The sequence below is a fragment of the Schistocerca piceifrons genome, chromosome 2 (assembly GCF_021461385.2).
Source record: "Schistocerca piceifrons isolate TAMUIC-IGC-003096 chromosome 2, iqSchPice1.1, whole genome shotgun sequence".
In the NCBI taxonomy this organism is placed as follows: domain Eukaryota; kingdom Metazoa; phylum Arthropoda; class Insecta; order Orthoptera; family Acrididae; genus Schistocerca; species Schistocerca piceifrons.
The window spans coordinates 803,194,589-803,221,992 of record NC_060139.1 but is presented as its reverse complement, the minus strand read 5'-3'; the positions used below and the strand labels follow the sequence as shown (position 1 = coordinate 803,221,992).

General features: G+C 41.2%; 1 protein-coding gene across 1 annotated transcript in view; it reads right to left on the bottom strand.

Annotated features, from left to right (window-relative positions):
- Nucleotides 1-4,677: 4,677 nt before the first annotated feature.
- The window catches only part of LOC124774971 (putative U5 small nuclear ribonucleoprotein 200 kDa helicase), a 114,226-nt gene continuing 91,499 nt past the window's right edge, over nucleotides 4,678-27,404 (bottom strand). The window contains exons 22-26 of the mRNA XM_047249708.1: nucleotides 20,825-23,013; nucleotides 14,249-14,538; nucleotides 13,711-13,953; nucleotides 9,791-9,914; nucleotides 4,678-5,012 (exon numbers count right to left, since the gene is read on the bottom strand). Coding sequence (XP_047105664.1) covers nucleotides 4,885-5,012; nucleotides 9,791-9,914; nucleotides 13,711-13,953; nucleotides 14,249-14,538; nucleotides 20,825-23,013 — 2,974 coding nt within the window. The 3' untranslated portion in view covers nucleotides 4,678-4,884. The remainder of the gene's footprint in view (nucleotides 5,013-9,790; nucleotides 9,915-13,710; nucleotides 13,954-14,248; nucleotides 14,539-20,824; nucleotides 23,014-27,404) is intronic.

Below are 27,404 nucleotides of genomic sequence, written 5' to 3'. Positions count from 1 at the left end.
ACAGAAATGATACAGGATTTGGGCTGGACATCATTAAAAGAAAGGCGTTTTTCGTTGCGATGGAATCTTCTCACAACATTCCAATCACCAACTTTCTCCTCCAAATGTGAAAATATTCAGTTGACACTGACCTATACAGGGAGAAACAATCACCACGATAACATAAGGGAAATCAGAGCTTGTGCGGAAAGATATAAGTGTTCGATCTTTCCGTGCACTATACGAGATTGGAATAAGAGAGAACTGTGAAGGTTGTCCGATGAACCCTCTGCTGGGCACTTAAATGTGGTTTGCAGAGTATCCATGTAGATGTAGATGTAGAATTTCAGCACTGATTTAGGAAAAAGCATGGAAAACCGAAATTGGAATTCAGATGAGGATTTAACTACTGCCGAACGCAAGTCCGGTGTTTTGTTGACTGCACCATCTCATTTGATAAAACCTTATGATTATCAGTTCATTCATTTACATGTCATGTTCCATAAATTCCAACATGAATGAGAGCTGTTTGGGGTGAAAAAATGAATTTCACTCACCGCAACTTGCTGGTATCAAAGTAGATGTTGTTGTTGTTGTTGTTGTGGTCTTCAGTCCTGGGACTGGTTTGATGCAGCTCTCCATGCTACTCTATCCTGTGCAAGCTTTTTCATCTCCCAGTACCTACTGCAACCTACATCCTTCTGAATCTGCTTAGTGTATTCATCTCTTGGTCTCCCTCTACGATTTTTACCCTCCACGCTGCCCTCCAATACTAAATTGGTGATCCCTTGATGCCTCAGAACATGTCCTACCAACCGATCCCTTCTTCTGGTCAAGTTGTGCCACAAACTTCTCTTCTCACCAATCCTATTCAATACTTCCTCATTAGTTATGTGATCTACCCATCTAATCTTCAGCATTCTTCTATAGCACCACATTTCGAAAGCTTCTATTCTCTTCTTGTCCAAACTATTTATCGTCCATGTTTCACTTCCATACATGGCTACACTCCATACGAATACTTTCAGAAATGACTTCCTGACACTTAAATCTATACTGGATGTTAACAAATTTCTCTTCTTCAGGAACGCTTTCCTTGCCATTGCCAGCCTACATTTTATATCCTCTCTACTTCGACCATCATCAGTTATTTTGCTCCCCAAATAGCAAAACTCCTTAACTACTTTAAGTGCCTCATTTCCTAATCTAATTCCCTCAGCATCACCCGACTTAATTAGACTACATTCCATTATCCTTGTTTTGCTTTTGTTGACGTTCATCTTATATCCTCCTTTCAAGACACTGTCCATTCCATTCAACTGCTCTTCCAAGTTCTTTGCTGTCTCTGACAGAATTACAATGTCATCAGCAAACCTCAAAGTTTTTATTTCTTCTCCATGAATTTTAATACCTACTCCGAATTTTTCTTTTGTTTCCTTTACTGCTTGCTCAATATACAGATTGAACAACATCGGGGAGAGGCTACAACCCTGTCTTACTCCCTTCCCAACCACTGCTTCCCTTTCATGTCCCTCGACTCTTATAACTGCCATCTGGTTTCTGTACAAATTGTAAATAGCCTTTCGCTCCCTGTATTTTACCCCTGCCACCTTTAGAATTTGAAAGAGAGTATTCCAGTCAACATTGTCAAAAGCTTTCTCTAAGTCTACAAATGCTAGAAACGTAGGTTTGCCTTTCCTTAATCTTTCTTCTAAGATAAGTCGTAAGGTCAGTATTGCCTCACGTGTTCCAGTGTTTCTACGGAATCCAAACTGATCTTCCCCGAGGTTGGCTTCTACTAGTTTTTCCATTCGTCTGTAAAGAATTCGTGTTAGTATTTTGCAGCTGTGACTTATTAAGCTGATAGTTCGGTAATTTTCACATCTGTCAACACCTGCTTTCTTTGGGATTGGAATTATTATATTCTTCTTGAAGTCTGAGGGTATTTCGCCTGTTTCATACATCTTGCTCACCAGCTGGTAGAGTTTTGTCAGGACTGGCTCTCCCACGGCCGTCAGTAGTTCCAATGGAATATTGTCTACTCCGGGGGCCTTGTTTCGACTCAGGTCTTTCAGTGCTCTGTCAAACTCTTCACGCAGTATCGTATCTCCCATTTCATCTTCATCTACATCCCCTTCCATTTCCATAATATTGTCCTCAAGTACATCGCCCTTGTATAGACCCTCTATATACTCCTTCCACCTTTCTGCTTTCCCTTCTTTGCTTAGAACTGGGTTTCCATCCGAGCTCTTCATATTCATACAAGTCGTTCTCTTATCTCCAAAGGTCTCTTTAATTTTCCTGTAGGCAGTATCTATCTTACCCCTAGTGAGATACGCCTCTACATCCTTACATTTGTCCTCTAGCCATCCCTGCTTAGCCATTTTGCACTTCCTGTCGATCTCATTTTTGAGACGTTTGTATTCCTTTTTGCCTGTTTCACTTACTGCATTTTTATATTTTCTCCTTTCATCAATTAAATTCAATATTTCTTCTGTTACCCAAGGATTTCTACTAGCCCTCGTCTTTTTACCTACTTGATCCTCTGCTGCCTTCACTACTTCATCCCTCAAAGCTACCCATTCTTCTTCTACTGTATTTATTTCCCCCATTCCTGTCAATTGCTCCCTTATGCTCTCCCTGAATCTCTGTACAACCTCTGGTTCTTTTAGTTTATCCAGGTCCCATCTCCTTAAATTCCCACCTTTTTGCAGTTTCTTCAGTTTTAATCTACAGGTCATAACCAATAGATTGTGGTCAGAGTCCACATCTGCCCCTGGAAATGTCTTACAATTTAAAACCTGGTTCCTAAATCTCTGTCTTACCATTATATAATCTATCTGATACCTTTTAGTAGATGTATTGTAGTGTTAAAGTACATGTATTGTAGGAATGAAATCAAAACAGCGTTATTTGTTTGCATATTAAGTATTATTTATACCTCATCACTGTAAAAACAAAAGGGTTAAAATCTCCTCCCCTGTAAAGTTTAGGTACTTGCTAAAGTTTACGTAGTTGCTAAACTTTGTATGGGACACTGATTCTATCTGATCTCTTTCAAGGGTGATGTCCTCATAAAAACTGAGAATCACTGCTTTACCACAAGCATATTTCACATTTCCATCCAAAGTTTTACTGCCATCCACATATGCATTATTTAAAAGTTCTGACAGAAAATGATTCATACACTCTAATTTCTTCTGTAAAACTGCGTATGCAATCTCTATAAAGGGTCAACATTAATAAAACTGAAGGACAGATTACTGACTGGAAATGGTTTACGGTCGTCTGAATGTGTGTCTGGAAATGCGTTAATGCCATGGTAGATGCCGCTGACCACATGCCACATGTTCCTTGTGTGTTGCAGGCTGTGTCATTGACGCAGCATACTGTGAGCAGCAGAATGGTTCGGTGTTCATGTCAGGAACAAGCTGAGTTGGTGTTTGTGTACAGCGAAGCAGATGGAAATGGTCGAGACGCAGCATGGCTATACCAAAACAATATCACACAATATTTCAAGCCCTTTATGGGTGTTTAAATTATCATGGGTCCTTTCAGAGAGATGAACATGCAGGGAGGTGGCAGACTGTGTGTACACCAGATTTGGAGGACCGAGTTCTGCAGGATATTGAGACGATCCCTAGTACACGCTCCAAGCACGTGGCCTGCCAACAGGGTGTAAACCAAAATACGATTATGTGTATCCTGTATGACAACCACTACTATCCCATGGAAGCCATTTTGAAAATATGCTGACACTTGGATGCAATGCAGCTCTGTAACATGTTCCAGGACGATTTGTTATCACACAATGCACACCGTCCATTTTTGGATACATGTTCATAAGACCTTTTTTCCTCCATTTTCAGTCAGGAATCCATCCCAGCAGTTTGTCGGTTCTATTAATGTTCATCCCGTATACATAAAGCAGAGTATATGTTTGTATCTCTTCCTAAACCCCTGGATCGATTTCAACCAAACCTGGTGCAAAAACTGCAGACCTCATGAGTATCAGCACTGTGGGGTTTATAATCTGCTAGTTGCAATAGAAGTGGGGATATGGGTAAAAAGTGATTTTTTCCAGCCCCTGGCATATAGGCTGTCATGCATGACAGGTGGATTGTGTGGGAATAGTATCAGACTGCCTTTCCACCAAGCTCTCGACAGCAGCCTACATGTTAGGGGCACACAATGGTTTTGCAGCCCCTTCTATAAAAGCTGAGCAGAAAGAAGGGAAGGAACTGGGAAAAAGGGGACGAGGGGAGGAGGAGATAGACAGATCGAGAACGGTGAGGGAGAAGCAGTAGATGGAGAGAGGAGATAGACAGAGAAGGGGGCAGGAGGAGATGGGCACAGGAAGGGGGGGCAGGAGGAGATGGAGGGAGGAGGACGCAGGCAAAGAGGGAGTAAGGAAGGTATAAGCCAGAGGAGGCCAAGGTGGAGATGGAACAGAGAGGGGAGGCGAGGAGATGGAAAGAGGAAGGAGAAGGGTACTGCAGAGAAATGGGGAAGAAAGAAAGAGATGGTGTGAGAGAGAAGACGAAGGAGACTGGGATAGGAGGAGATGGAAAAAGAGGGAGGGGGAGGAAATAAAACAAGATTAGGGGAGGACGAGATGTGAGCAATAATGGTATGTGTCGAACAAGTACGCGGGCTACGTTGCAGGGAAAAGGCTAGTGTTCCAATAAAAAGGAATCATTTATTAATCAAACTTTTTAATAAACACATCCACAGTAAAGTTTCACTCATCATTTACACAGCTCTCTGATAATTTATCCACAACTATTTTAGATGGATAAAACACATAAAATTATAAAGATGGAATGATATATATACAATAAAAGGATGATGAAATGCCATTATTTACAAAAATCAGTCACTTGAAAATTTACAAGCCTGTTAGGCCTAGTCACTTCCACTATCGCTCTCACTGTCTCCGCTTTCGAAATCTCCTACATTAATTGAGAACTTGTATTCTTGATCACAGCCAAGGTATGCATCACTCATGAAATACAAAGTATATGTATGGTGACCTGCAAATGAAATATTCTGATCAGTAACATAAATAAATCTAAAAAGTCAAGCAAATATTATTATTACTCACACTCAACAAAAATTGATTATGCATTGTACCTGCAGTTAAGCGATGGTATGTTGATACACACAATGAAAAACACACAAACACAAATTTCAAGCTTTCGCAACCCAAGGTTGCTTCATCAGGAAAGAGGCAAGGAGAGGGAAAGACGAAAGGATGTGGGTTTTAAGCGAGAGGGTAAGGAGTCATTCTAATCCCGGGAGTTAAAAGACGTTAGGGGGAAAAAAGGACAGGTATATACACGCGCGCGCGATCGCGCCCCCCCCCCCCCCCCCCACACACACACACATCCACCTGCACATATACAGACACAGACAGACACATGTAAATGCAAAGAGGCTGGGCAGAGATGTCAGTCGAAGCGGAAGTACAGAGGCAAAGATGTTGTTGAAGGACAGGTGCGGTACGAGGGGCGGCAACTTGAAATTAGCGGAGGCTGAGGCCTGGTGGGTAATGGGAAAGAGAGAATATATTGAAGGGCAAGTTCCCATCTCCGAAGTTCTGATAGGTTGGTGTCAGTGGGAAGTATCCAGAAAACCTGGACAGCGTAACACTGTGCCAAGATGTGCTGGCCGTGCACCAAGGCATGTTGAGCCACAGGGTGATCCTCATTGCCAACAAACACCGTCTGTCTGCGTCCGTTCATGGGAATGGCCAGTACGTTGCTGGTCATTCCCACATAGAAGGCTTCACAGTGTAGGCATGTCAATTGGTAAATCACGTGGGTGCTTTCACACGTGGCTCTGCCTTTGATCGTGTACACCTTCCGGGTTACAGGACTGGAGTAGGTGGTGGTGGGAGGGTGCATGGGGCAGGTTTTGCATCGGGGGCGGTTACAAGGATAGGAGCCAGAGGGTAGGGAAGGTGGTTTGGGGATTTCATAGGGATGAACTAACAGGTTATGAAGGTTAGGTGGACGGCGGAAAGACACTCTTGGCGGAGTGGGGAGGATTTCATGAAGGATGGATCTCATTTCAGGACAGGATTTGAGGAAGTCGTATCCCAACTGGAGAGCCACATTCGGAGTCTGATCCAGTCCCGGAAAGTATCCTGTCACAAGTGGGGCACTTTTGGGGTTATTCTGTGGGAGGTTCTGGGTTTGAGGAGATGAGGAAGTGGCTCTAGCTATTTGCTTCTGTACCAGGTCGGGAGGGTAGTTGCGGGATGCGAAAGCTGTTTTCAAGTTATTGATGTAATGGTTCAGGGATTCAGGACTGGAGCAGATACGTTTCCCACAAAGACCTAAGCTGTAGGGAAGGGACCGTTTGATATGGAATAGGTGGCAGCTGTCATAATGGAGGTACTGTTTCTTGTTAATGGATTTGATGTGGACGGATGTGTGAAGCTGACCATCGGACAGATGGAGGTCAACGTCGAGGAAAGTGGCATGGGATCTGGAGTAGGACCAGGTGAATCTGATGGAGCCAAAGGAGTTGAGGTTGGAGAGGAAAGTCTGGAGTTGTTCTTCACTGTGAGTCCATATCATGAAGATGTCATCTATAAATCTTTACCAAACCTTGGGTTGGCAGGCTTGTGTAACCAAGAAGGCTTCCTCTAAGCGACCCATAAATAGGTTGGTGTACGAGGGGGCCATCCTGGTACCCATGGTTGTTCCCTTTAATTGTTGGTATGTCTGGCCTTCAAAAGGGAAGAAGTTGTGGGTTAGGATGAAGCTGGCAAGGCTGGAGGAGATGGGTCCCGCTGTGACGGAGGACGGAACTGTTCCAGGCAGGGTTTAATTTGGATAGTGTCTTGGGGAGCTGGATCTTTAGGAGTGGGATTAGGATTAAGATTATTTTTCTTCGTGGCAAAGCGATATTTCCAGTTCCGTCCTCTGTCACAGTAGGACCCTCCTCCTCTTCCTCAAAATCACCCTCTCCAAACCTTCCAGGAATTTCTCACTTCAAGCCTTGTCTCTCGATCTTTCTTGAAAAACCTTAATCCTACTCCCAACATCACCACAGCTGAAGCCCAGGCTATCCGTGATCTGAAGGCTGACCGATCCATCATCATTCTTCCGGCTGACAAGAGTTCCACGACAGTGGTACTTGATCGTTGGGAGTATGTGGCCGAGGGACTGCGTCAGCTTTCAGGCAACACTACATACAAAGTTTGCCAAGGTAATCCCATTCCTGATGTCCAGGCGGACCTTCAATGAATCCTCAGAACCTTAGGCCCCCTACAAAACCTTTCACCTGACTCCATCAACCTCCTGATCCCACCGACACCCTGTGCCCCTACCTTCTACCTACTTCCTAAAATTCACAAACCCAAACATCCTGGCCACCCCACTGCAGCTGGTTACCAAGACCTCACAGAATGTATCTCTGCCTATGTAGATCAACACTTTAACCCACTACATGCAGTCTCCCATTCTTCATCAAAGACACCAACCACTTTCTCGAACGCCTGGAATCCTTACCCAATCTGTTACCCACAGAAACCATCCTTGTAACCATTGATGCCACTTCCTTACACACAAAGATACTGCACGTCCAGGGCCTCACTGCGATGGAGCACTTCCTTTCACGCTGATCACCTGCTACTCTATGTAAAACCTCTTTCCTCATTACCTTAGCCAGCTTCATCCTAACCCACAACTTCTTCACTTTTGAAGGCCAGACATACCAACAATTAAAGGGAACAACCATGGGTACCAGGATGGCCCCCTCGTACACCAACCTATTTATGGGTCGCTTAGAGGATGCCTTCTTGGTTACACAAGCCTGCCAACCCATGTTTGGTACAGATTTAGTGATGACATCTTCATGATCTGGACTCACAGTGAAGAAGAACTCCAGAATTTCCTCTCCAACCTCAACTCCTTTGGCTCCATCAGATTCACCTGGTCCTACTCCAAATCCCATGCCACTTTCCTCGACGTTGACCTCCATCTGTCCAATGGTCAGCTTCACACATCCGTCCACATCAAACCCACTAACAAGCAACAGTACCTCCATTATGACAGCTGCCACCCATTCCATATCAAACGGTCCCTTCCCTACAGCTTAGGTCTTTGTGGGAAACGAATCTGCTCCAGTCCTGAATCCCTGAACCATTACACCAATAAGCTGAAAACAGCTTTCGCATCCTGCAACTACCCTCCCAACCTGGTACAGAAGCAAATAGCTAGAGCCACTTCCTCATCTCCTCAAACCCAGACCCTCCCACAGAATAACCCCAAAAGTGCCCCACTTGTGACAGGATACTTTCCGGGACTGGATCAGACTCCGAATGTGGCTCTCCAGCTGGGATACGACTTCCTCAAATACTGCCCTGAAATGAGATCCATCGTTCATGACATCCTCCCCACTCCACCAAGAGTGTCTTTCCGCCGTCCAGCTAACCTACGTAGCCTCTTGGTTCATCACTATGAAATGCCCAAACCACCTTCCCTACCCTCTGGCTCCTACCCTTGTAACCACCTGCAGTGTAAAACCTGTGCCATGCACCCTCCCACTACCACCTACTCCAGTACTGTAGCCCGGAAGGTGTACACGATAAAAGACAGAGCCACGTGTGAAAGCACCCACGTGATTTACCAATTGACATGCCTGCACTGTGAAGCCTCCTATGTGCGAATGACCAGCAACAAACTGTCCATTCGCATGAACCGACACAAGCAGACAGTGTCTGTTGGTAATGAGGATCACCCTGTGGCTAAATATGTCTTGGTGCACGGACAGCACATCTTGGCACAGTGTTACGCCGTCCGGGTTATCTGGATACTTCTCACTGACACCAACCTATCAGAACTTCAGAGATGGGAACTTGCCCTTCAATATATTCTCTCTTCCCGTTACCCACCAGGCCTCAGCCTCCACTAATTTTAAGTTGCCGCCCCTCATACCGCACCTGTCATTCAACATCATCTTTGCCTCTGTACTTCCGCCTCGATTGACATCTCTGCCCAACCTCTTTGCATTTACATATGTCTGCCTGTGTCTGTATATGTGCGGATGGATGGATGTGTGTGTGTGTGTGTGTGTGTGTGTGTGTGTGTGTGTGTGTGTGGGCGCGCGCGCGCGCGCGCGAGTAAGTGTGTACCTGTCCTTTTTTTCCCCTAAGGTAAGTGTTTCCGCTCCCGGGATTGGAACGACTCCTTACCCTCTCCCTTAAAACCCACATCCTATCGTCTTTCCCTCTTTCCTGATGAAGCAACCATGGGTTGTGAAAGCTTGAAATTTGTGTGTGTGTTTGTGTGTTTTTCATTGTGTCTATCAATATACCATCGCTTTCTCATTTGGTAAGTTACAGCATCTTTGTTTTTTATATATATTTTTCCCACGTGGAATGTTACACACACCCGTGTGTGTGTGTGTTTTTTTGTGTGCACGCTGATTACCTACTCTCCTACCACAGTTTGTATTCTACCAGGATTTTGCAAGTTGTATTAATGTCATTGCTATAACGGAAATGTCAAACACAAAAACGACAGAACAAAACATACATGAAATACATATCCATAGGCATTGCAATACTGTATAGAAGAAGACATATCCAATACACACTAACTGACACTTAAATCAGAGACTGGCCACAATTTATGTTACAGTTCTCTTCTTCAAGAACCAGATCCTCATTGTTCAATGGCTGACAGTTTTAATATTTATTTCTGAATACAAAATAAATCTCTAACCAAAACTTACAAAATTCCTTCCTCTCTGAAGGCACAATAGTTCCAAGCAAACGTCACGAGAATAAAGCACTCACCTGGACTTGGTGCAACAAAGTCCAACTTGACTTTTGCTTTCTGCTGAAGTGTAAGCCTTTTAATTGACAGTAAGGAATTTGTTTTTGGGTCACCTATCACAACCCACCATCCTTCTTCACGTTTCTGCACAGGCACAGGAAGAAATGGAATTAAAATCTTGTCACAAATTATTATTATTATTATTACGGTATTTACACATGAAATATCTGATCCACAATACAGTAATACTCCAACTTATGTTACCCTGTTTTACGCAAATATTGAGTTACACAAATCACCTGTTTGAGTGCTGCACACTTCTACTGACCCACTCCACTCACACAGTGCTTGGCTTACAATAGGTTCAGAAGTGTTTCCTACAGAACCATTTTATACACAGAGCTGGCTTGATTGATAGATTCTGTCATCCAAATGAAGAAGAGCTGATGTATTTGCATAACCCAAGGAAACAAAATCATTGTCTTTGGAATGTAAAATTAATACAGAGAGTCCAGAAACACTTACAATTATTTATTGCAAAAAAACCAAACACTGTACAGATATCATACATATGTCATTTTGTAGAGAAACCCTGAAATTATTATTATTATTATTATTTTTTTTTTTTTTTTTTTGCCCCATGTGTACCTCCACAGCATAGTTTGGTAATTTTCCGATAGTCAGCGCTGGTCACAAACATGGCGAGTTTAGGTGTGGAGCGAGCTTTCTGGGTGTTGGAATTCAACAAAAACAAGTGTGCTACCACTGTTCAATGAATATTTAGAAATAAGTACGGTAAGAAGCCACCAACAAGGAAGGCCATTTACCACTGCCAAAACAAATTCGTATAGAACAGGTTGCTTGTGCCTGGCAAAGACAAGCTGACGTCCCAATGTGAGTGAAGTCTATGAGAGACATTCATAAGGAGTCCAAAGAAATTGGCGCATCTTGCATCCCGTGAACCTGAAATGGCTCCAATGACAGTGTGGAAAGTCCTGTGACAGAAGCTGTCTGTGAAACCATTCAAATTGGAGCTAGTGCAGAAGCTCAATGACAACGACAAAGACAAGCATTTTGAGTTTTGTTTGCAGTTGCAGCAATTGAATGACGATGGGGATGGCATTGTTGATCACTTAATTTTTAGTGATGAAGCCACTTTTCACACTAATAGGAAAGTGAACAGGCATAATTGTCTAATCTGGGGGACAAAGCATCCACACGAATGCACTGATTTTGAATGTGATTCTCCAAAGGTAAATGTTTCTTGTGCCTTGTCACGTCGAAAACTGTGGGGGCCATTCTTCTTCGCCGAGGGCACTGTCATTGGATATTCCTACTTGGACATGTTGCAGCAATGGCTGATGCCTCAAATGCATTTGGAGACTCTCCATCCATCTTTCAGCAAGATGGGGCTCTACCCCATTTTCATTGTGAAGTTCACGGGTAGCTGAACACAGAGCAGCTGCATCAACGGATCGGCTGTTTCACGAAATGGCCTCCCTTATCATCAGATCTCACTCAGTGAGACTTTTTTCTGTGGGGTCACATTAAAGATCTGGTGTATGTACTGCCTCTACCACGTGATGTAGCAGAGCTCTGGGAGATAATATGGGAAGCGACTGCCACAGTCGATGATGCTATGCTGGGACGGGTATGGCAAGAATTCGATTACCGTATTGACGTCTGCCGGGTCACTCATGGTTCGCATATGGAATGTTTGTAAAACAAACTTTCAGTGTTTCTCTTTAAAATGCAATATGCATGACATCTGTACACTGTTTAGTTCTTGTGCAATAAATAATTGAAGGTGTTCTTGGATTTTATGTACACCGTGTATTATCACAGACTTTGATGCAAAAACTAAAATTTTTTGAACTGCCAAAAAAGTTTTAACTAGTGGAATCAACAGTCAGAACATCTACAAAGGTAAAGAAAAATTCTCTAAGCTACGAAAACCGCTCAACCACTGAATTAAAGTATCATTTGTAAACATCATGGTATTATCCCTCAGAAGGAAACAATATTAAAATTATGGTGTGCTCTCAAGCTGAGCTGATTTTTTAGAGACTGGAAGAAGCACTGGGAAGTTGGCCAAAGATGAAACATTTAAAGCTAATAATGGTTAGTTTAGCCAATTCAAAAGTAGTCATAATTAGTATAGCATCACAGAAAGTGGAGAGGAGGCAAGTACTGATAGAGAGACTGTGTCACTCTATGAAGGAAAATTAATGGCAGTGATAGAAGAAGGTGGCCATACCAACCAAACCACGTTCAATGTAGATGAAACTGGTCTTTTCTGGAAGATGATACCCAACAGAACTACTCTTACACATGAAGAGAAAACATTTTTAAGTCTTAAATTCACCAAAGACTGACTGACACTGCAGCCGGTGATTGTAAATTAAAACCTCTTTTAGTTTATTGCCCAGGAAATCAGAGAGTTTTAAAATATACATATACATCTGGGTTGGCTGTGAGTTGGAAGTCGAATGCTAAAACTTGAGTGACAGCTTATTTTTTGAGGACTGGTTTGGTCATCACTTCATATCTGAAGTTGAACATTATTGCCAATAAAAACAATGCCCATTTAAAGTGATACTATTAATCGACATCACACCAGGTCACCTTCCTGTTACTCTAATTAATTTCCACCCACATGTGAAATTTGTATTTTTGCCACTGAATACAACCAGAGACATTAAAAGAAGCTACGAGACAAAATGATGACTTCTGGAAGCAAGTGCAGCGGGAATTATTGGACAATTTCTGAACGAAATTTCCCAAAAAACTTTAAATGGCATTTGGAAAAACTGTGTCCAGTTTTTTCACTGCCAAAACTGGGAGGGGGGGGGGGAATCAGTACCAGATCCTGATCAAATTGATAATGTGGTTGCTGAGGTGGACACTGTTGCCACACAATTAAATTTAGGGTAAAGGTGTTCATGAACTGTTGAATTCACACAATCAGGAGGTGACAACAGATGAGCTTATAGCAAGAGTAAAACATTGAATAACTTGATTTTTTACACCCAGTTCAATCAGAAGATCGACTGACAGTTACAAACTTGACATAAGGCCTCAGTTCAATTGTAAAAGGGTTATAAAAAAAAAAAAACAGATTCAATAAAATGTGCATTTCTGCTACATAACAGGGAATAAAAAATTTATTAGCAAAGCTTTGATGAAATTATGTGTGTGGGGGGGTGGGGGGAGTTTTGGGTCCTCGGTAGATGACATTTTTAAATTTTATGAAGCCTTCTATGTCACTTAATGTCTCACATTGTTGCAATGCATAATACTGTATTGTAATATAATTTTACTATATTGTTGTACATTTTCTTCTAAATTACATTGTTTTCTTTAGTCTCTTGTCCCAGTTGAACATAATTTGTATGTTTTTATATGTAAAAGTGGACCTTGACTTATGCAAATTCGACTTCCACGGTTATTGCTCAGTTCCACCTACCGCCTTAAGTCCATGATATCACTGTGGTGCCAAATTTCCAGATGAACAGCAGAAGTATTAAAATTTTAAAGATGGGACTATAAAGAGATTGTACATGAAAGAGAACGATGCTCTTACTGCTGTACCTTCAAAATACGCTCTTGTTTTTGTTTGCTGTAATTTCAATCACTATGCAATTTACAAGGGCAATTATACATGGTATCTTTGGTAATGGGACTTAATGTATTGACTGTAGTGATTGACAGTGGGCCTTTCTTTAAAGGAATTGTTTCGAACAATGAAATGTGGTGCTTTGTTGCACTACCATCAACGAATATCTGTTAGTGGTTGGGAAAAACCCACCTCAGAGCATATTGCTATAAAAAGGCTTAGGTTATGCATGTGCATGTGTGCAAGGAGCGAAGACTGACAATCCAAACCTCTTTTCAGAAAGCTCATGATGTTTCTAACAAAAACTGCTACAAAAAATATTACCTGTGGGTAGAATGGTGCAATTACAGGACCTGTAACTTCATCTTCTCTCTCAAGCTGCACAAGAACATTCACAGATGAACCTGTATGTATCCTGTCCTTGTCTTGTACCTCATATCCCAGTTCAATATTGGGATAACGATTACAGAAGCGTGCAACATCTGCCATTTGTTGATCTGTAAGTTGCAGCAGCTTAGTGCGGTCTTCATCTTCAAGTTCCATAATATCAAACACTGTTTCCACACCCTGAAATATAATTGACATACAATTATCACATAACTGCAGCTAATTATTTCTTTTCCACATGATGGGTATGTATTTATCAACAGAGAGATATTTTGAAAGAGAATAGCTACAATACTGCAAGGAATACATGCAGCATAATTTCCATCAGAAATATTTTTAGAACTGAAAGAAATCCAAATGTAAAAACACATAATATAGTGTCAGAACTATAGGAGGTGCAGGGAAATAGCTTGCACAGATTTCTGACGCTTTTAGATAAGCTGTTCTAAAATAAGTGAAGAACAAATGAAACTACCTTCTCAGTACATCGCTTGATGATTTCAGGAGTAAAGTGTGGCAACTGCTTTAGATATGAGTCTTTGCTCCACATGGCTTGTGTCACCATCTGTGCCAGCTCCATAGCAGCAACAGCAGGAGACAGCCAACCATTTGAGCTCAGTACATCAACACAGGCCTGAATGAGTCGGATCGCCTTCCCCAAAATCACCTCAGTGTCTCCTTGCAGTTCAGCTCCAAGCTGCAATCGGGAAAGGTGTGCCTGCAGCATCAGGTTTGTCTTCACGTGTGGATCATTGAACCGAGCTCCTGAAAGCAAATTAAGAGTGTAAGTCACATTTTACAAAATCATGGCATATTTCACAAGGTCAGTAATAAAATGTGACGTTAAATGGAGCAAATTGTCCATATTAATAGTAAGACATAATTATTCTCCAGACAATTGAAATAATGGAAGGAGTAAAGGTAACAAACTCACTGTTGACATGTAGTAAATAAAACTGGACAAATTGGTAAGATTTCAGACAAACTCTTTCTTGAGTGCTACTACAGTTTAATTCATGAATGACTGCGGTTCATGCAGGTCGAGACATGAACAGGAACTGCAGTGTTGCCAGTTCCAAGCGGCAGTTGTGGTAGCATGCATACACGTGTTTTGTACTTATGAAGAAAGTACTTATCCTGCAATTTGTCTCTTGCTTGCTTATGTAGAATTTGTCACATAGCACCACCAACAGCAGTGACAACTCACAATAATGTAACAAAGATTCACTAAATAACTCGCTATGATCACATTTAATGTTCATACTGGTCACAGCATTCACAGCAGAGCACTTGGACTGAAATATCATTGGCTGTCAGAGAATGTATGGCTCAGATGTGCAGGCACACACACACACACACACACACACACACACACACACACACACACACACACACAGATAAAGGCCTTTCTGGCCAAAAGTTTACTTGTTTGACACTCTTTTTGTTGTGTCCATCCACAGCATCTCCGCTATAGGGTGAGTAGTTATCTATTCTTTTCATAATATTGTCATCATTCCATACTGGACTTCCCATTGTTTAAAACTTTTCACTCACTTGTACAGCTGAGAAGCCCCCACACAGATAATTCACAATGGCACATTGAAGGTGTTAAGTCAACTAATGCAGTCAACAAATTGTGTCTAGGTCAATTAACATCACACATGTAAAAAATTTCTTTCACTGTGATGGACACCATATACGATCTACATATTTCATTGTTTCCAATTTATAAATGTGGAATTCCATTTTATCACTTCCATGGAGAATATCCCTTGACTGGGTAATGTTTTTCTATCTTACATCAGACCCTTCCCCTTTTTAAACAAGAAGAAGCAGAGAAAGGCTGACTGACACAGAGTTAAAATCACACTGAATTTGTAGTTATCAAAATTTTAGGCAGATGCGTAATCAGGAAAAGCTGAAACAGAAAATATAGAAGGGGAAAATGTGCTGGTGCTGGAGGGAAAGCCAAGTCTGCAAAAATCTCTGGATAAGGATGGACAAGGTGCAAGATAGGTGCCAGAGAAGTAACAACTATTTTAAGAGATGAACATGATGATATCTTGGGCTACACAAAAAATTAGCAGAAAGCAGGAGGGTATTTCGAAAGATCTATAGAGGCATCTGTTATATTGCTAGAGAAGGCCGAAATGCACGCTATAAGCTCACGCAGGATGGCGTGAGGTCTGAAACAGGATACGTAATGAATGCTATAAAGAAAAGTACGTAGCTTCTGGAATACTTAACTTTAATCCATCATTTGTATGCATCGTTCTTGATGAGACATGCTTCATACGATAACTATCAATTGCTATGGCGCCTTGCTAGGTCGTAGCCATTGACTTAGCTGAAGGCTATTCTAACTATCTTCTCTGCAAATAAACGAGGCTTCGTCAGTGTTGCATCGCTAGCTAAGTCGTCCGTACAACTGGGGCGAGTGGTAGTCAGTCTCTCGAGACCTGCCGTGTTGTGGCGCTCGGTCTGCGATCACTGACAGTGGCGACACGCGGGTCCGACATGTACTAATGGACCGCGGCCGATTTAAAGCTACCACCTAGCAAGTGTGGTGTCTGGCGGTGACACCACAGCATCTACAACACCATGGAAGATGAGTGGGAATGAAGGATGAAAGATGACCTGCACCAGAAATTTGGAAATACACAAATTGGCCGAAAATTAGGGCACTAGAGGCTACAGTGGTTTGGCTGCATCCTTCAAGCTTATACACACATCCCATATTGAATTATACATTCTCAACCTGTTGGAAAATGCCCAAGGGGAATCCAAGAATGCAAGGGAAGAGTTGAGTGTCCCCCCCCCCCCCCCCCCCCCAAATCATCAGTTCCTGACTGATTTGATGTAGACTGCCACGAATTCCTCTCGTGTGCCAACCTTTTCCATATCTAAGTAGCTATTTCAACCTACGTCCATTATTATTTGCTGGATGTATTCCGATCTCTGATGTCCTCTATACTTTTTACCCTCTACAACTCCCTCTACTGCCATGGAAGTTGTTTCCTGATGACTTAACAGGGTACTATCATCCTGTTCCTCCTTCTTGTCAGTGCTTTCCATATATTCCTTTCTTCGTCTATACTGTGGAGGAGCTCCTCACTTCTTACCTTGTCAGCCCACCTCAATTTTCCTGAGAAGTAGTACCACATCTAATGCCTCAATTATCTTTCATTCTGGTTTTTCAACAGTCCTTGTTTCACTAACATACAATGCTGAGCCCCAAATGTAAATTCTCAGAAATTTCTTCCTCACATTAAGACCTACCATTGCTACTAGTAGACTTCTTTTGGCCATGAATATATTCTTTGCAGTGCTAGTGTGATTTCTATGTCCTCCTTGCTCCTTCCAACACGAGTTATTTTGTTGCCTAGGTAGCCTATATCTTAACTTCACCTACTTTTTGATCCCCAATTCTGATGTTAAGTTTCTCACTGTTCTCACTTCCACTACTTCTCATAACTTTTATGTTTCTTCAATTTACTCTCAATCCACATTCTGCACTCATTAGACTTTTACATTACATTCAACACATCCCACAATTCTTCTTCATTTTCACTAAGGATAGCAATTTCATCGGTGAATCTTATCACTGATATCGTTCCACCTTGAATTTTGATCCTGTTCCTGATCCTTTCTTTTATTTCCATCATTGTTTCTTCGCTGTACAGATTGAACGCTAGAGGAGAAAGATATCATCCCTGTCTTACACCCTTTGTAATGAGAGTGCTTCGTTCTTGGTCTTCCAATCTTATTGCTCTGTTGCTTCTCGTACATATTGCGTATTACCGTCTTTCCCTATGGCTTAGCACTATTTTCTTCTACAAACATCTTGCACTATTTTACATTGTTGAACATTTTTTCGTGTTGACAAATCCTATCAAAGTCTCTTGATTTTTCTTCAGTCATGTTTCCATTATCAATCGCAACGTCAGAACTTTCTAAAGCCAAACTGATCATCATGTAACAGAACTTCAATTTTCTTTTCCATTCTTCTGTTTATTATTATTGTCAGCAACTTAGAAGATGCACAAGCTGTTTAGCTGATTGTGTGGTAATTCTCACACTTGTTGGATCTTGCTGCCTTCAGCATTGTGTGGGTGATATGTCTCCAAAAGTCTGATGGTATATCACATCTCATACATTCTACATATTAACATGACTAATCATTTTATTGTCACTTCTGCCATAGATTTTAGAAATTCTGATGGAATGTTATCTATCCCTTCTGCCTTATTTGATTTTAAGTCATCCAAAATTCTTTTGAATTATCACTCTAATACTGGATCTCCTGTTTCTTCCCTGTTGACTCCTGTTTCTTCGTCTAACACATAATCGGACAAGTCCTCCCACTTATAAAGGCCTCCAATGTACTCTTTCCACCCATCTGCTCACTCCTCTGCATTTAATAGTGAAATTTCCATTGCACTCTTAATGTTGCTGCCCTTGTTTTTAACCCCTGAGCAAGTTTGCCTACGTATATATTTTTCACCATTCCATTGTTGCTTTACAATTGCAAGCTCATACCTATTCCTTCATTACTGGTTTCAGCTAACATAGTGATTTGGTGTGTTGTCATACATCCAAGTGAGCATCAGCAATATAGAATAAATAGTTAGCTAGGTAAGGAAAAATTTGCGATCTGTGCAAGAAATGACCCACAATGAGGCAGCTGACTATAAGATAATTAGTAATCGAATAAGCGGTTGGCTGGGGTCTCATGCAGTGTTTAATGCTTCAAGTGATCCCATTACTGTGGGGTAATGTATATGGTAACAGAGTAATATAATGAAAGTTTATTTTAAATAATGGGAAATCCAGGATGGAATGTAACAATATTATGAAAAGGAAGTTGCCACTCAGGATGTAGCGGAGACGCTGAATCGCATTTGCTTGAGAGTGTGTGTGTGTGTGTGTGTGTGTGTGTGTGTGTGTGTGTGTGGGGGGGGGGGGGGGGGGGTCTATTTTTGACGAAGCCCATAAAGAAAGCATTTCTTAAAATGTGTATAGAGCATGTTGCGCACCTGCTCGTTATGAAAAAGGTGCACCAGCTCAAGGGTTACTTTCACTGAAGATTGTTTTGAGTTTTCTATATGCTGAGTCAGTCTTTCCTACAGTCATTCCTTTTTTGATTTCTCCACAATTGTCATGTAGCCATTTCCCCTTACCTTCCCTGCAATTACTATTTATTTCATTCCTAAGTAACTTGTAGTTAGCTTCCATGTGTTCCTATGTTTTTGTTTCCTTTTTAGAGATGTCCACTTCTCTTCATCTGAACTACCTACTGAGTTATTTATTTTTGAAATATCTATAGCCTAGAGAAATTCATGCCTGTCTCCTCATTCTTTAATACTTCCGTATCCCACTTCTGGGCACACTGATTCTTCCTAACAGTCTCTTAAATTTCAATCTACTCTATATAATTACTAAATTGTGTCTACATCTGTTCCTGCATGTGACGTAATCTAATTGGAGTCTTTCTGTATCTCCCTGCCTATTCCAAGTACACCCCCTCCTCCTCCTCCTCCTCCTCCTGCTGCTGTGATTCTTGAAAATAGTATTCACTGTCACTAGCTGAAGTTTATTTAGAACTCAATTAGGCTCTCTCTTCTACTCCTTCCCCTGCAATTGCATTCTAATTTCACTTGACTGTTAGATTTTCATCTCCCTGTATGTGCTAAATTATCTCTCCAGTACCACCATATACTTTCTCTATAGATTCATCTTCTACTTGTGATGTTGGCATGTATATCTGAACTATTGTTGAGGGTGTTGGTTTGCTGTTGATTCAGATGAGAGTGATCCTATCACTGTACTGTTCGTAGCACCTCTCTCCCTGCCCTACCTTCCTATTAATAATTAATCCTATTCCCATTATACCATTTTCTGCTTTGTGTGCCATCCATTTCACTTCACTGACTCTCACTGTATCTATACCGAGCCTTACCATTTCCCTTTTCATATTTTCTAGCTTCCCTACCACATTCAAACTTGTGACAATCCATGCCCGAACTGTATAACATGACATTACCCTTTCGTTGTTTATTCAATCTTTTCCTCATGGTCACCTCCCCCTTGGCAGGCCACTCCCTGACATCCAAATGGGAACTAGTCCGTAATTTTCTGCCAATGGAGAGAGCATCACAACACTTTTTCAGTTACAGGTCACGTATCTTGTGAATTACATTGCGTGTCTTTAATGCAGAGGTTTCCACTGCCTTCCGTGTCCTCGTGCCATTGTGCATTGCTGATTCTTCCATCTTTTAGGGGTAGTTTCCCAACCTAAGGGCAAAAGAGTGCCCTGAATTTTCGAACACTCCCTTCGCCCTCTTTGACAAGCATGGCTTCTTATGTCAGACATGTTGATGATTTTTATTTAAAACTTAAGCATCGGCGAGATCTGAACCAGGCAAGCAGGACATTTTGACCTGATCGAGTATTAACAATCCTTAAACAAGTGGAACCAACAACGGTGGAATAGGAAGCTAAACTCTCACAATGATGGACTACCATTTACAGTAGAAATCTCCTGTGGTGTGACTTACTGATCCTTTTTTATTGTGCTTTTTGCAGTATGTTCTTTTATAATTTTTTATAATGTGCTTCTTTCATTTTGTAGTGTGGTTATTTCTTTTCTGCTGTAGGCATTAAAAGGCCCATTGATGCAATAAATAATAATGATGATGGTGATGAGGAAGAGAGGGAAACTGAATATATCACCATGAGAGACTTATTTTTGACAATTATGTTACTAAATAAAAACAACACAAAGAAAAAATAATTTCTATGATATTACAATACACAACTAGACCATATGGTACAAGCCAATAAATATTTCTAAGTAGAACTGATACTGTACAGTCAATTATTATATCAAGGATTATTATTATTAATACGCCTACTACTGTTACAATTATTACTTATATCCTTCTGAAGTATCTGTAAACACTCCACTCTTTAAGCAGTGACTTTCAATCATGTCTGTTCTGTCACCTTCTTCATTAAGGTAGATTAATACATAAAAATAGTATGATCTCACCTTGAGGCAGTTTATTTGGAAGGCGCTGGGCAAGATTCTTCAGTAGTGCATCCTCTTTGTGGCGTACGGGGACATCTTCATATTCTGCTGCAGAGGAGATAATCTCCAGCAGACCACGGATTTTGGTCTTATTATTCAAGGACAAACTGAATAATTCAATAGTTGTGTAATTAATGTAATAATATGCAGCAATCATACCCAGATTCAGAGGTAAACAATCCATTTCATCTTCAATGCTAATGCATTTTGACTGTTCCAAATCATTCAGTGTATTCTCTACAAGCTCTGATAAATGGTCAGACAGATGCCTGTGAGTTACACCTTGCAAGTTATAGTAGTTTGGGTTCTGTGTTAGCCTACGGTATAAGAAAGTCCATGTTAAGTAGTCAACTGCATCTTGTTTGTTTTCAATTGTTTTTGTAACAATCTCAGCATTGAAATGGTCATGGAGACGATGATCAAGATGACTCTCAACTGGTAGTGATTCATTCAAAAATTTCTTAAAGAAATCTTTCTTGGAACTCTGACACATGAGAATGCACTTTGCGTCATCATCTTCCAATGGTCTATTTGCCCGTCCAACCATTTGCAATACATCTGTAATGGGATAATCTTCATATGCATGTATCTTTCCATTGTAAAACTGAGTGTCCATAATGACCACTAAATGTGCAGCAATATTCACACCCCAGCATAGATTTTTTGTGACTACTGCCACCTGTATTGCACCCGAGTCAAACAATTGTTCAACAAGCCTATGGTCTCCAGGAGTAAGGCCTTCATGTATGTATGCTACACCTTGTGATAATGTTTCACGAAGTGTTTTATCCTGCATGCGATCTAAAAATGGTTTGATATCTTCTTCCTCTGCATGGAAAAATCTATTTGGTTGTCCTTCGGCAGCTGTGAAAGTTAGGAGGTCAATAGCTGTCAAGCGAGCTTGTTTCCTGGTTGGTACAAACACAATAACAGGTTTGTGAGGACTGTGTTTTAAAATAGCATTGTACACTGGTTTTGCCATCGCGATAAGTCTCGAGGCATTGTGTGTAATATTGAAACCCTGCACATGAAGTTCCAGAGGTACTGGTCTAACGGATGGATGGAAATTGAATGTTGCATTTGCATTACATCCAAGCCACTGAGCAACATCTCTTGCATCTGCTAAGGAAGCTGACAATGCCACAATCCTGATTTGTTTTTCTATCTGAGATGATATGTACCGCATACGAGAACATACTACTTCCAAAGTTGGTCCATCTTCACCACCAATCAACTGAAGCTCATCGACAATAAATAATTGTATATTCTGCACATTTTTTCGCTGCTTCCATCGCCTTGACAGAACGTCCCATTTTTCTGCTGTACACACAATTATCTGTCCTTTTGCCAGGAGTTTTAAGTCAGTCCCAGTTTCTCCTGTAAGTAATACAACCTTTTTACCAAGTGACATACCAAATTTTTGTTGCCACTCCTGAAACACTAGTTCTGCTAAAGCTTCTTTTGGTACCAGATACACACATCGACCATCTGAATTCTGTGATAATAGTCTCAGAACTGCAAATTCTGCGATCGTTGTTTTTCCAGAACCTGTAGGAGCTCCAATGAAGATATTATCATCACTATTATAAACAGCATTGAAGACTTGGGTCTGAATTGGATTAAATTGTGGAAATCTGTCAGAATATAATGATTCAAACACATTGTTCCTGAGAGCAGATACAGGCAATGGCTGCAGGTCAAGAAGCTCTGTAGGTGGCAAGTTCTTTTCTGGCAAAATCAAATGTCTGAAAGAGACGGGAAGTTGTGTTTCAGCTCCAATCCACCTATCTGAGACAATTCGTAAGAAATACTGTGGCGGCAGAGGTTCAAATACTGGTACAAAAAATTTTACGAGATGCTCATCAGTTGAATATTTTGATTTCAAAAGAAAATATTCGTGATGAAGAATGACTTCAGAATCAACATCTTCAACAAGAATCCAAAATGCTTCTGATGCACCATGCAGCTTCTCGTCCCACTGGAAATCTGGAGTAATTGTCAATTCAACTCGAAGAGTAGATCGGGTAATAGGTTGAATGTGAGTGGATAGCTCAAGTTTTGGGAATTGGTGTACATATTTGTGAATGGTTTTTCCCAGCTTTGGAACTCGGATGAGTTCTCCTATTTCATTTGGTCCCAGGTCATACAATCTGAAAATAAAAAATAAAGCTTCTATGTAACGTGATTATGAAACATGAACTATATACTTGACAATATTATGAAAAAGATACCATTGCTAGTCACCACATGCAGGAGATGTTCATTCACATACAGGCACAACGAAAAGACAGCTATACATGTGTGCTTTCAGCCAAAAGGACTACTTCAATGTAGAAAACACACACATATTCATGCAGGTCCAAATCACACACGCATGACCACTGTATATTGTCACTGAGGCCGGTAGGCCTCAATGGCCAGAAACAGTGGCCATATGTGTGAGTTGTGCTTGCTTGAATGTGTGTGTGTTTTCTGCATTAGAAGAAGGTGTTTTGACCCTTTTGACCAAAAGCTCATGTGTATAACAACAGTTTTTTTGTTGTTCTGTCTGTGGCCCAATGTCTCCTCTATATGGTGAGTAGCAATCTATTATTTCCTAATACTATTTTATTCTATCCTGGCTTTTCCACTGATTTATACTGTATATCATTCACATAAAATACATAACCACTACAGAATATAAATCACCAGATATTTAGGTTATCCAAGTTTGTTTGAAAGCTTAAAAAAATTAGGTAATTAGGATGTCTGAGTTATACTGACGGGGACAACACATTACTGGGAGAAATCACAATGAGAGTTCTGCACGTTTCAATCAAGGGCTCATTTGCGTTCTTCCTCATTTTGATTATCTACTGTTTTATTTGACTCAGAAGGTAGAATTAGTTCTTTTTGCGGAAGATGTGAATATTGGTGTCAACAGAGAAAAGAGGAAACAATTTTGTCGTTCAATTTATTATTTCGTTTTGCACAAATGGCGTCACTTTGAATTCTGGAAAAAATAGCTTGTCCTGTTCTGTACTGTAAATAACATCACACCTTTTATAGATGCAGTGTACAAACAAATAATAATAAATACAGTAAAAACTTCTAAGCTTCGGATGCGCAGGAAAAACCATTAGCAGGCCTGCTGTAACATTTATGTTCAGCCGACACTATCCCAAGGATAATAGCCAACACTGGAGATGCAAAAATCAGCAAGTTAACAAATTTTGCACATTTTGATTCACTGATGTCCTATAGGATGAAAATATTATTTTAACTCCTCACTTAGGCAAAAGGTATTCACTGCACAAGGGAAAGTAATCGGAATTGTGTACGGGTCCACATACACACATCGTGCAGGCACCTGTTTGAACAACTGAGTACATTAACCACAGTCTCACAGTACACTTACTCAGAGATGAGATTTGTCGCCAATAATCCAGAGCAGTTTGAGGGTAATATAGATATTCACGGTTACAATATGGAAAACAAAACGGTCTGTATTTCCTTCTTCTGAATCTAACTTTGACACAAAGCAAGCAAATACAGTCTTTCACTATCTGGCTACAGAAATAGAAGTCTGATAGACAGCTGAAGTGTTTTCAGATGTAGAAAATATTCATTAACCAATCCGTTGTACACAGTACAGGAATTCTTGAACAGACTGAAAAGTCAATTACAAATCCACACACACTTAACACAAAAGTAAACTATTTAAAACACTGCTGAGAAGACATTATTAGGGCTTTAAAGTAAGACTGATTTTCACGCTATACAATGCATTTTAATAGTGAAGCAAACTTAAATTTCTTCGAAAGCAATAGGTTTACGGTTCAATACCTTTCTGGTGATGATGATGATTATTTATGGCAGAGGGCGCTAAACAGCTAGGTCAACAGCGCCTTTGCATTAATGTTATACCGAAGATTTTCACGATCTATGGAAGGAGATAATTAACTGGAAAACTACATTTGATTCCACCACAGAAAATGTAAAACAACCCCAAAAAGATGAGGTTCATAAAAGCCCGTAATAAAACCCCAGCGAGACACAGTGGGATAACTAAATAAAATCATGGAGAAAATACCTGTAAGGATACTGTTAAAAAAGGGACAAAAAACAATGGCTAGATGATGACAGAAATAATACGTGATCCAGTCACTTTGTGATGCATTAAGATCTCACATACCGAAGATTTTCACGATCTATGGAAGGAGATAATTAACTGGAAAACTACATTTGATTCCACCACAGAAAATGTAAAACAACCCCAAAAAGATGAGGTTCATAAAAGCCCGTAATAAAACCCCAGCGAGACACAGTGGGATAACTAAATAAAATCATGGAGAAAATACTTGTAAGGATGCTGTTAAAAAAAGGGACAAAAAACAATGGCTAGATGATGACAGAAATAATACATGATCCAGTCACTTTGTGATGCATTAAGATCTCACACCAAGTATTTTTGGAAGAATTCCGGACACCACACAAAATTTTAAGACACGAATGACACTCGCCTCCTTATCAGTCAAAATAGAGGGAAGACTCAGTTCAACCCTCAGATCATCATATAAAACACACTCAGTTAACAGATGTCGTACTGACAGCTCTGTCCCGCATCTCTGACATACTGGGGGCTCCTCCCGACGTAAGAGGAAGCCAGGTGTCAGTGGACAAGCCAGGTGTCAGTGGACAATGTCCCACTCTAAGATGAGTAAGTCCTACTTCTTCACACCGTCGCGAGCAGAAGGAGGTGATCCATGGTCGCACTGAAGTCTTGATGGAAGGTAGTTTATTGTTTCTCACTTCTAGCCCACCAACATATGGTCTTCCTAGTCACAAATGAAGTGAGCCTGCAGAGGGACTGAACAGCGGGCAGCAGGAGGAAGAGAGCAAGCCTCCTTAGCAGCAGCAGCAGCGAGTTCGTTTCCCTGGATGCCCATGTGCCCTGGAACCCAGCAAAAAATGATTTCCTTGTTTTGCCTGTGCAAGAGGAGGAGAGCGTCCTGCACTTGTTGAACCATCCGATCTACTGGGTAGATCTGTCCAACAGCGAGAACGGCACTTTGAGAATTGGAGCAGATGATAAATTTTTTGTCACGGCGCCGTCTCATCTGCTCCACTGCCCTCAGGACAGCAAACAATTCCGCGTAATAAACTGAAAACTGCTCTGGGAGCCCTATCCTGAGGACAGTGTCGGGGAACACAACAGAACAACAGGAAACATCTCCCTGCTTAGAACCATCTGTGTAGATGGTAATAAAATCTGGGTGGCTAAGTAAAATTTTATTAAATTTAATTTTAAAAACATGGTCTGGGGTACAATGCTTCTTGTAAGCAGTCAGTTCTAAAAGCAATCTAGGCCTTGCTAGTAACCAGGGGGATGCTCTACTCCACCCCTGGCTTTGGACCTTAATGCCCCCCACCTGTAATAATTCAAGACTCTCCCTTGCACGGATCCCAAATGGCCGTCTTGCTTGTGGTCGATGATCGAACAGCCGTTCCACTGGCAGCTGAACAATGTAACTGGATGCTGGCGATGTAGGAGCAGACAATGACCTATTTTCTTGGCATACCACGAGAAGAAGATGTTGAATAGACAGCGGAGGCTCACCATCATCTGCACACAAACTAAGAACAGGGCTCGTGCGATAGGCCCCTGTTGACAGCCTAATACCATCGTGGTGAACTGCATCCAGCATTTTAAGGTATGAAGGCCTTGCTGACCCATACATCTGCCATCCGTATTCAAGCCGGGGTCCCATGAAGGCCTTATAAAGTTGTAGCAGATGCACTCTGTCAGCTCCCCAAGACCTATGACTGACACATTTAAGGATGTTTAAGGCCTTGAGACATCTCAGATCTCAGTTTCAGTTCTTTAATGTGTGGCAACCATGTTAATTTCTCATCAAAGATAAGACCCAGATACATCACCTTTTCCTTAAAAGTGAGATCTGTGTCCCCTAGTTTTAAAATGGGCAAATTAAACAGACAGCAGAAACGATTAAAAGCAACACAAACTGTTTTATCTAATGAGAATTTAAAACCTGTGGTGCGAGACCATTCCTCCAACCGCCTGATCATCAGTTGCAATTGCTGGGTAGCCGTGGTGAGGCTGGAGGATGCACAAAAGATGGAGAAGTCATCCACAAATAAGGAACATAGTACTGGACGTCGCACTGTGGTTGTAATGCTATTGATTGCGATAGTGAAAGCCATGACTCTTTAAGACACTCCCTTGAGGGACAGCATTCTCCTGCTTAAAATCGTCAGACAAGACATTCCCAACCCTGTATGTAAAATATCTGTCCGAGAGAAAGGACTGTATGAAGGTCGGTAGACGTCCACGGAATCCTCACTGATGGAGCTGCGACAAAATATTATGCCTCCGGGTAGAGTCGTAGGCCTTTTCCAAATCGAAGAAAACACTGATAAGGTGTTGCTTATGAAGGAAAGCTTGTTGACTAGCAGCTTCGAGCAGGGTCACGTTATTAAGAGTGGAGCGATACCTCCTGAACCCACATGGGAGGGATTGAGTAGGGACCTGGTTTCCAGA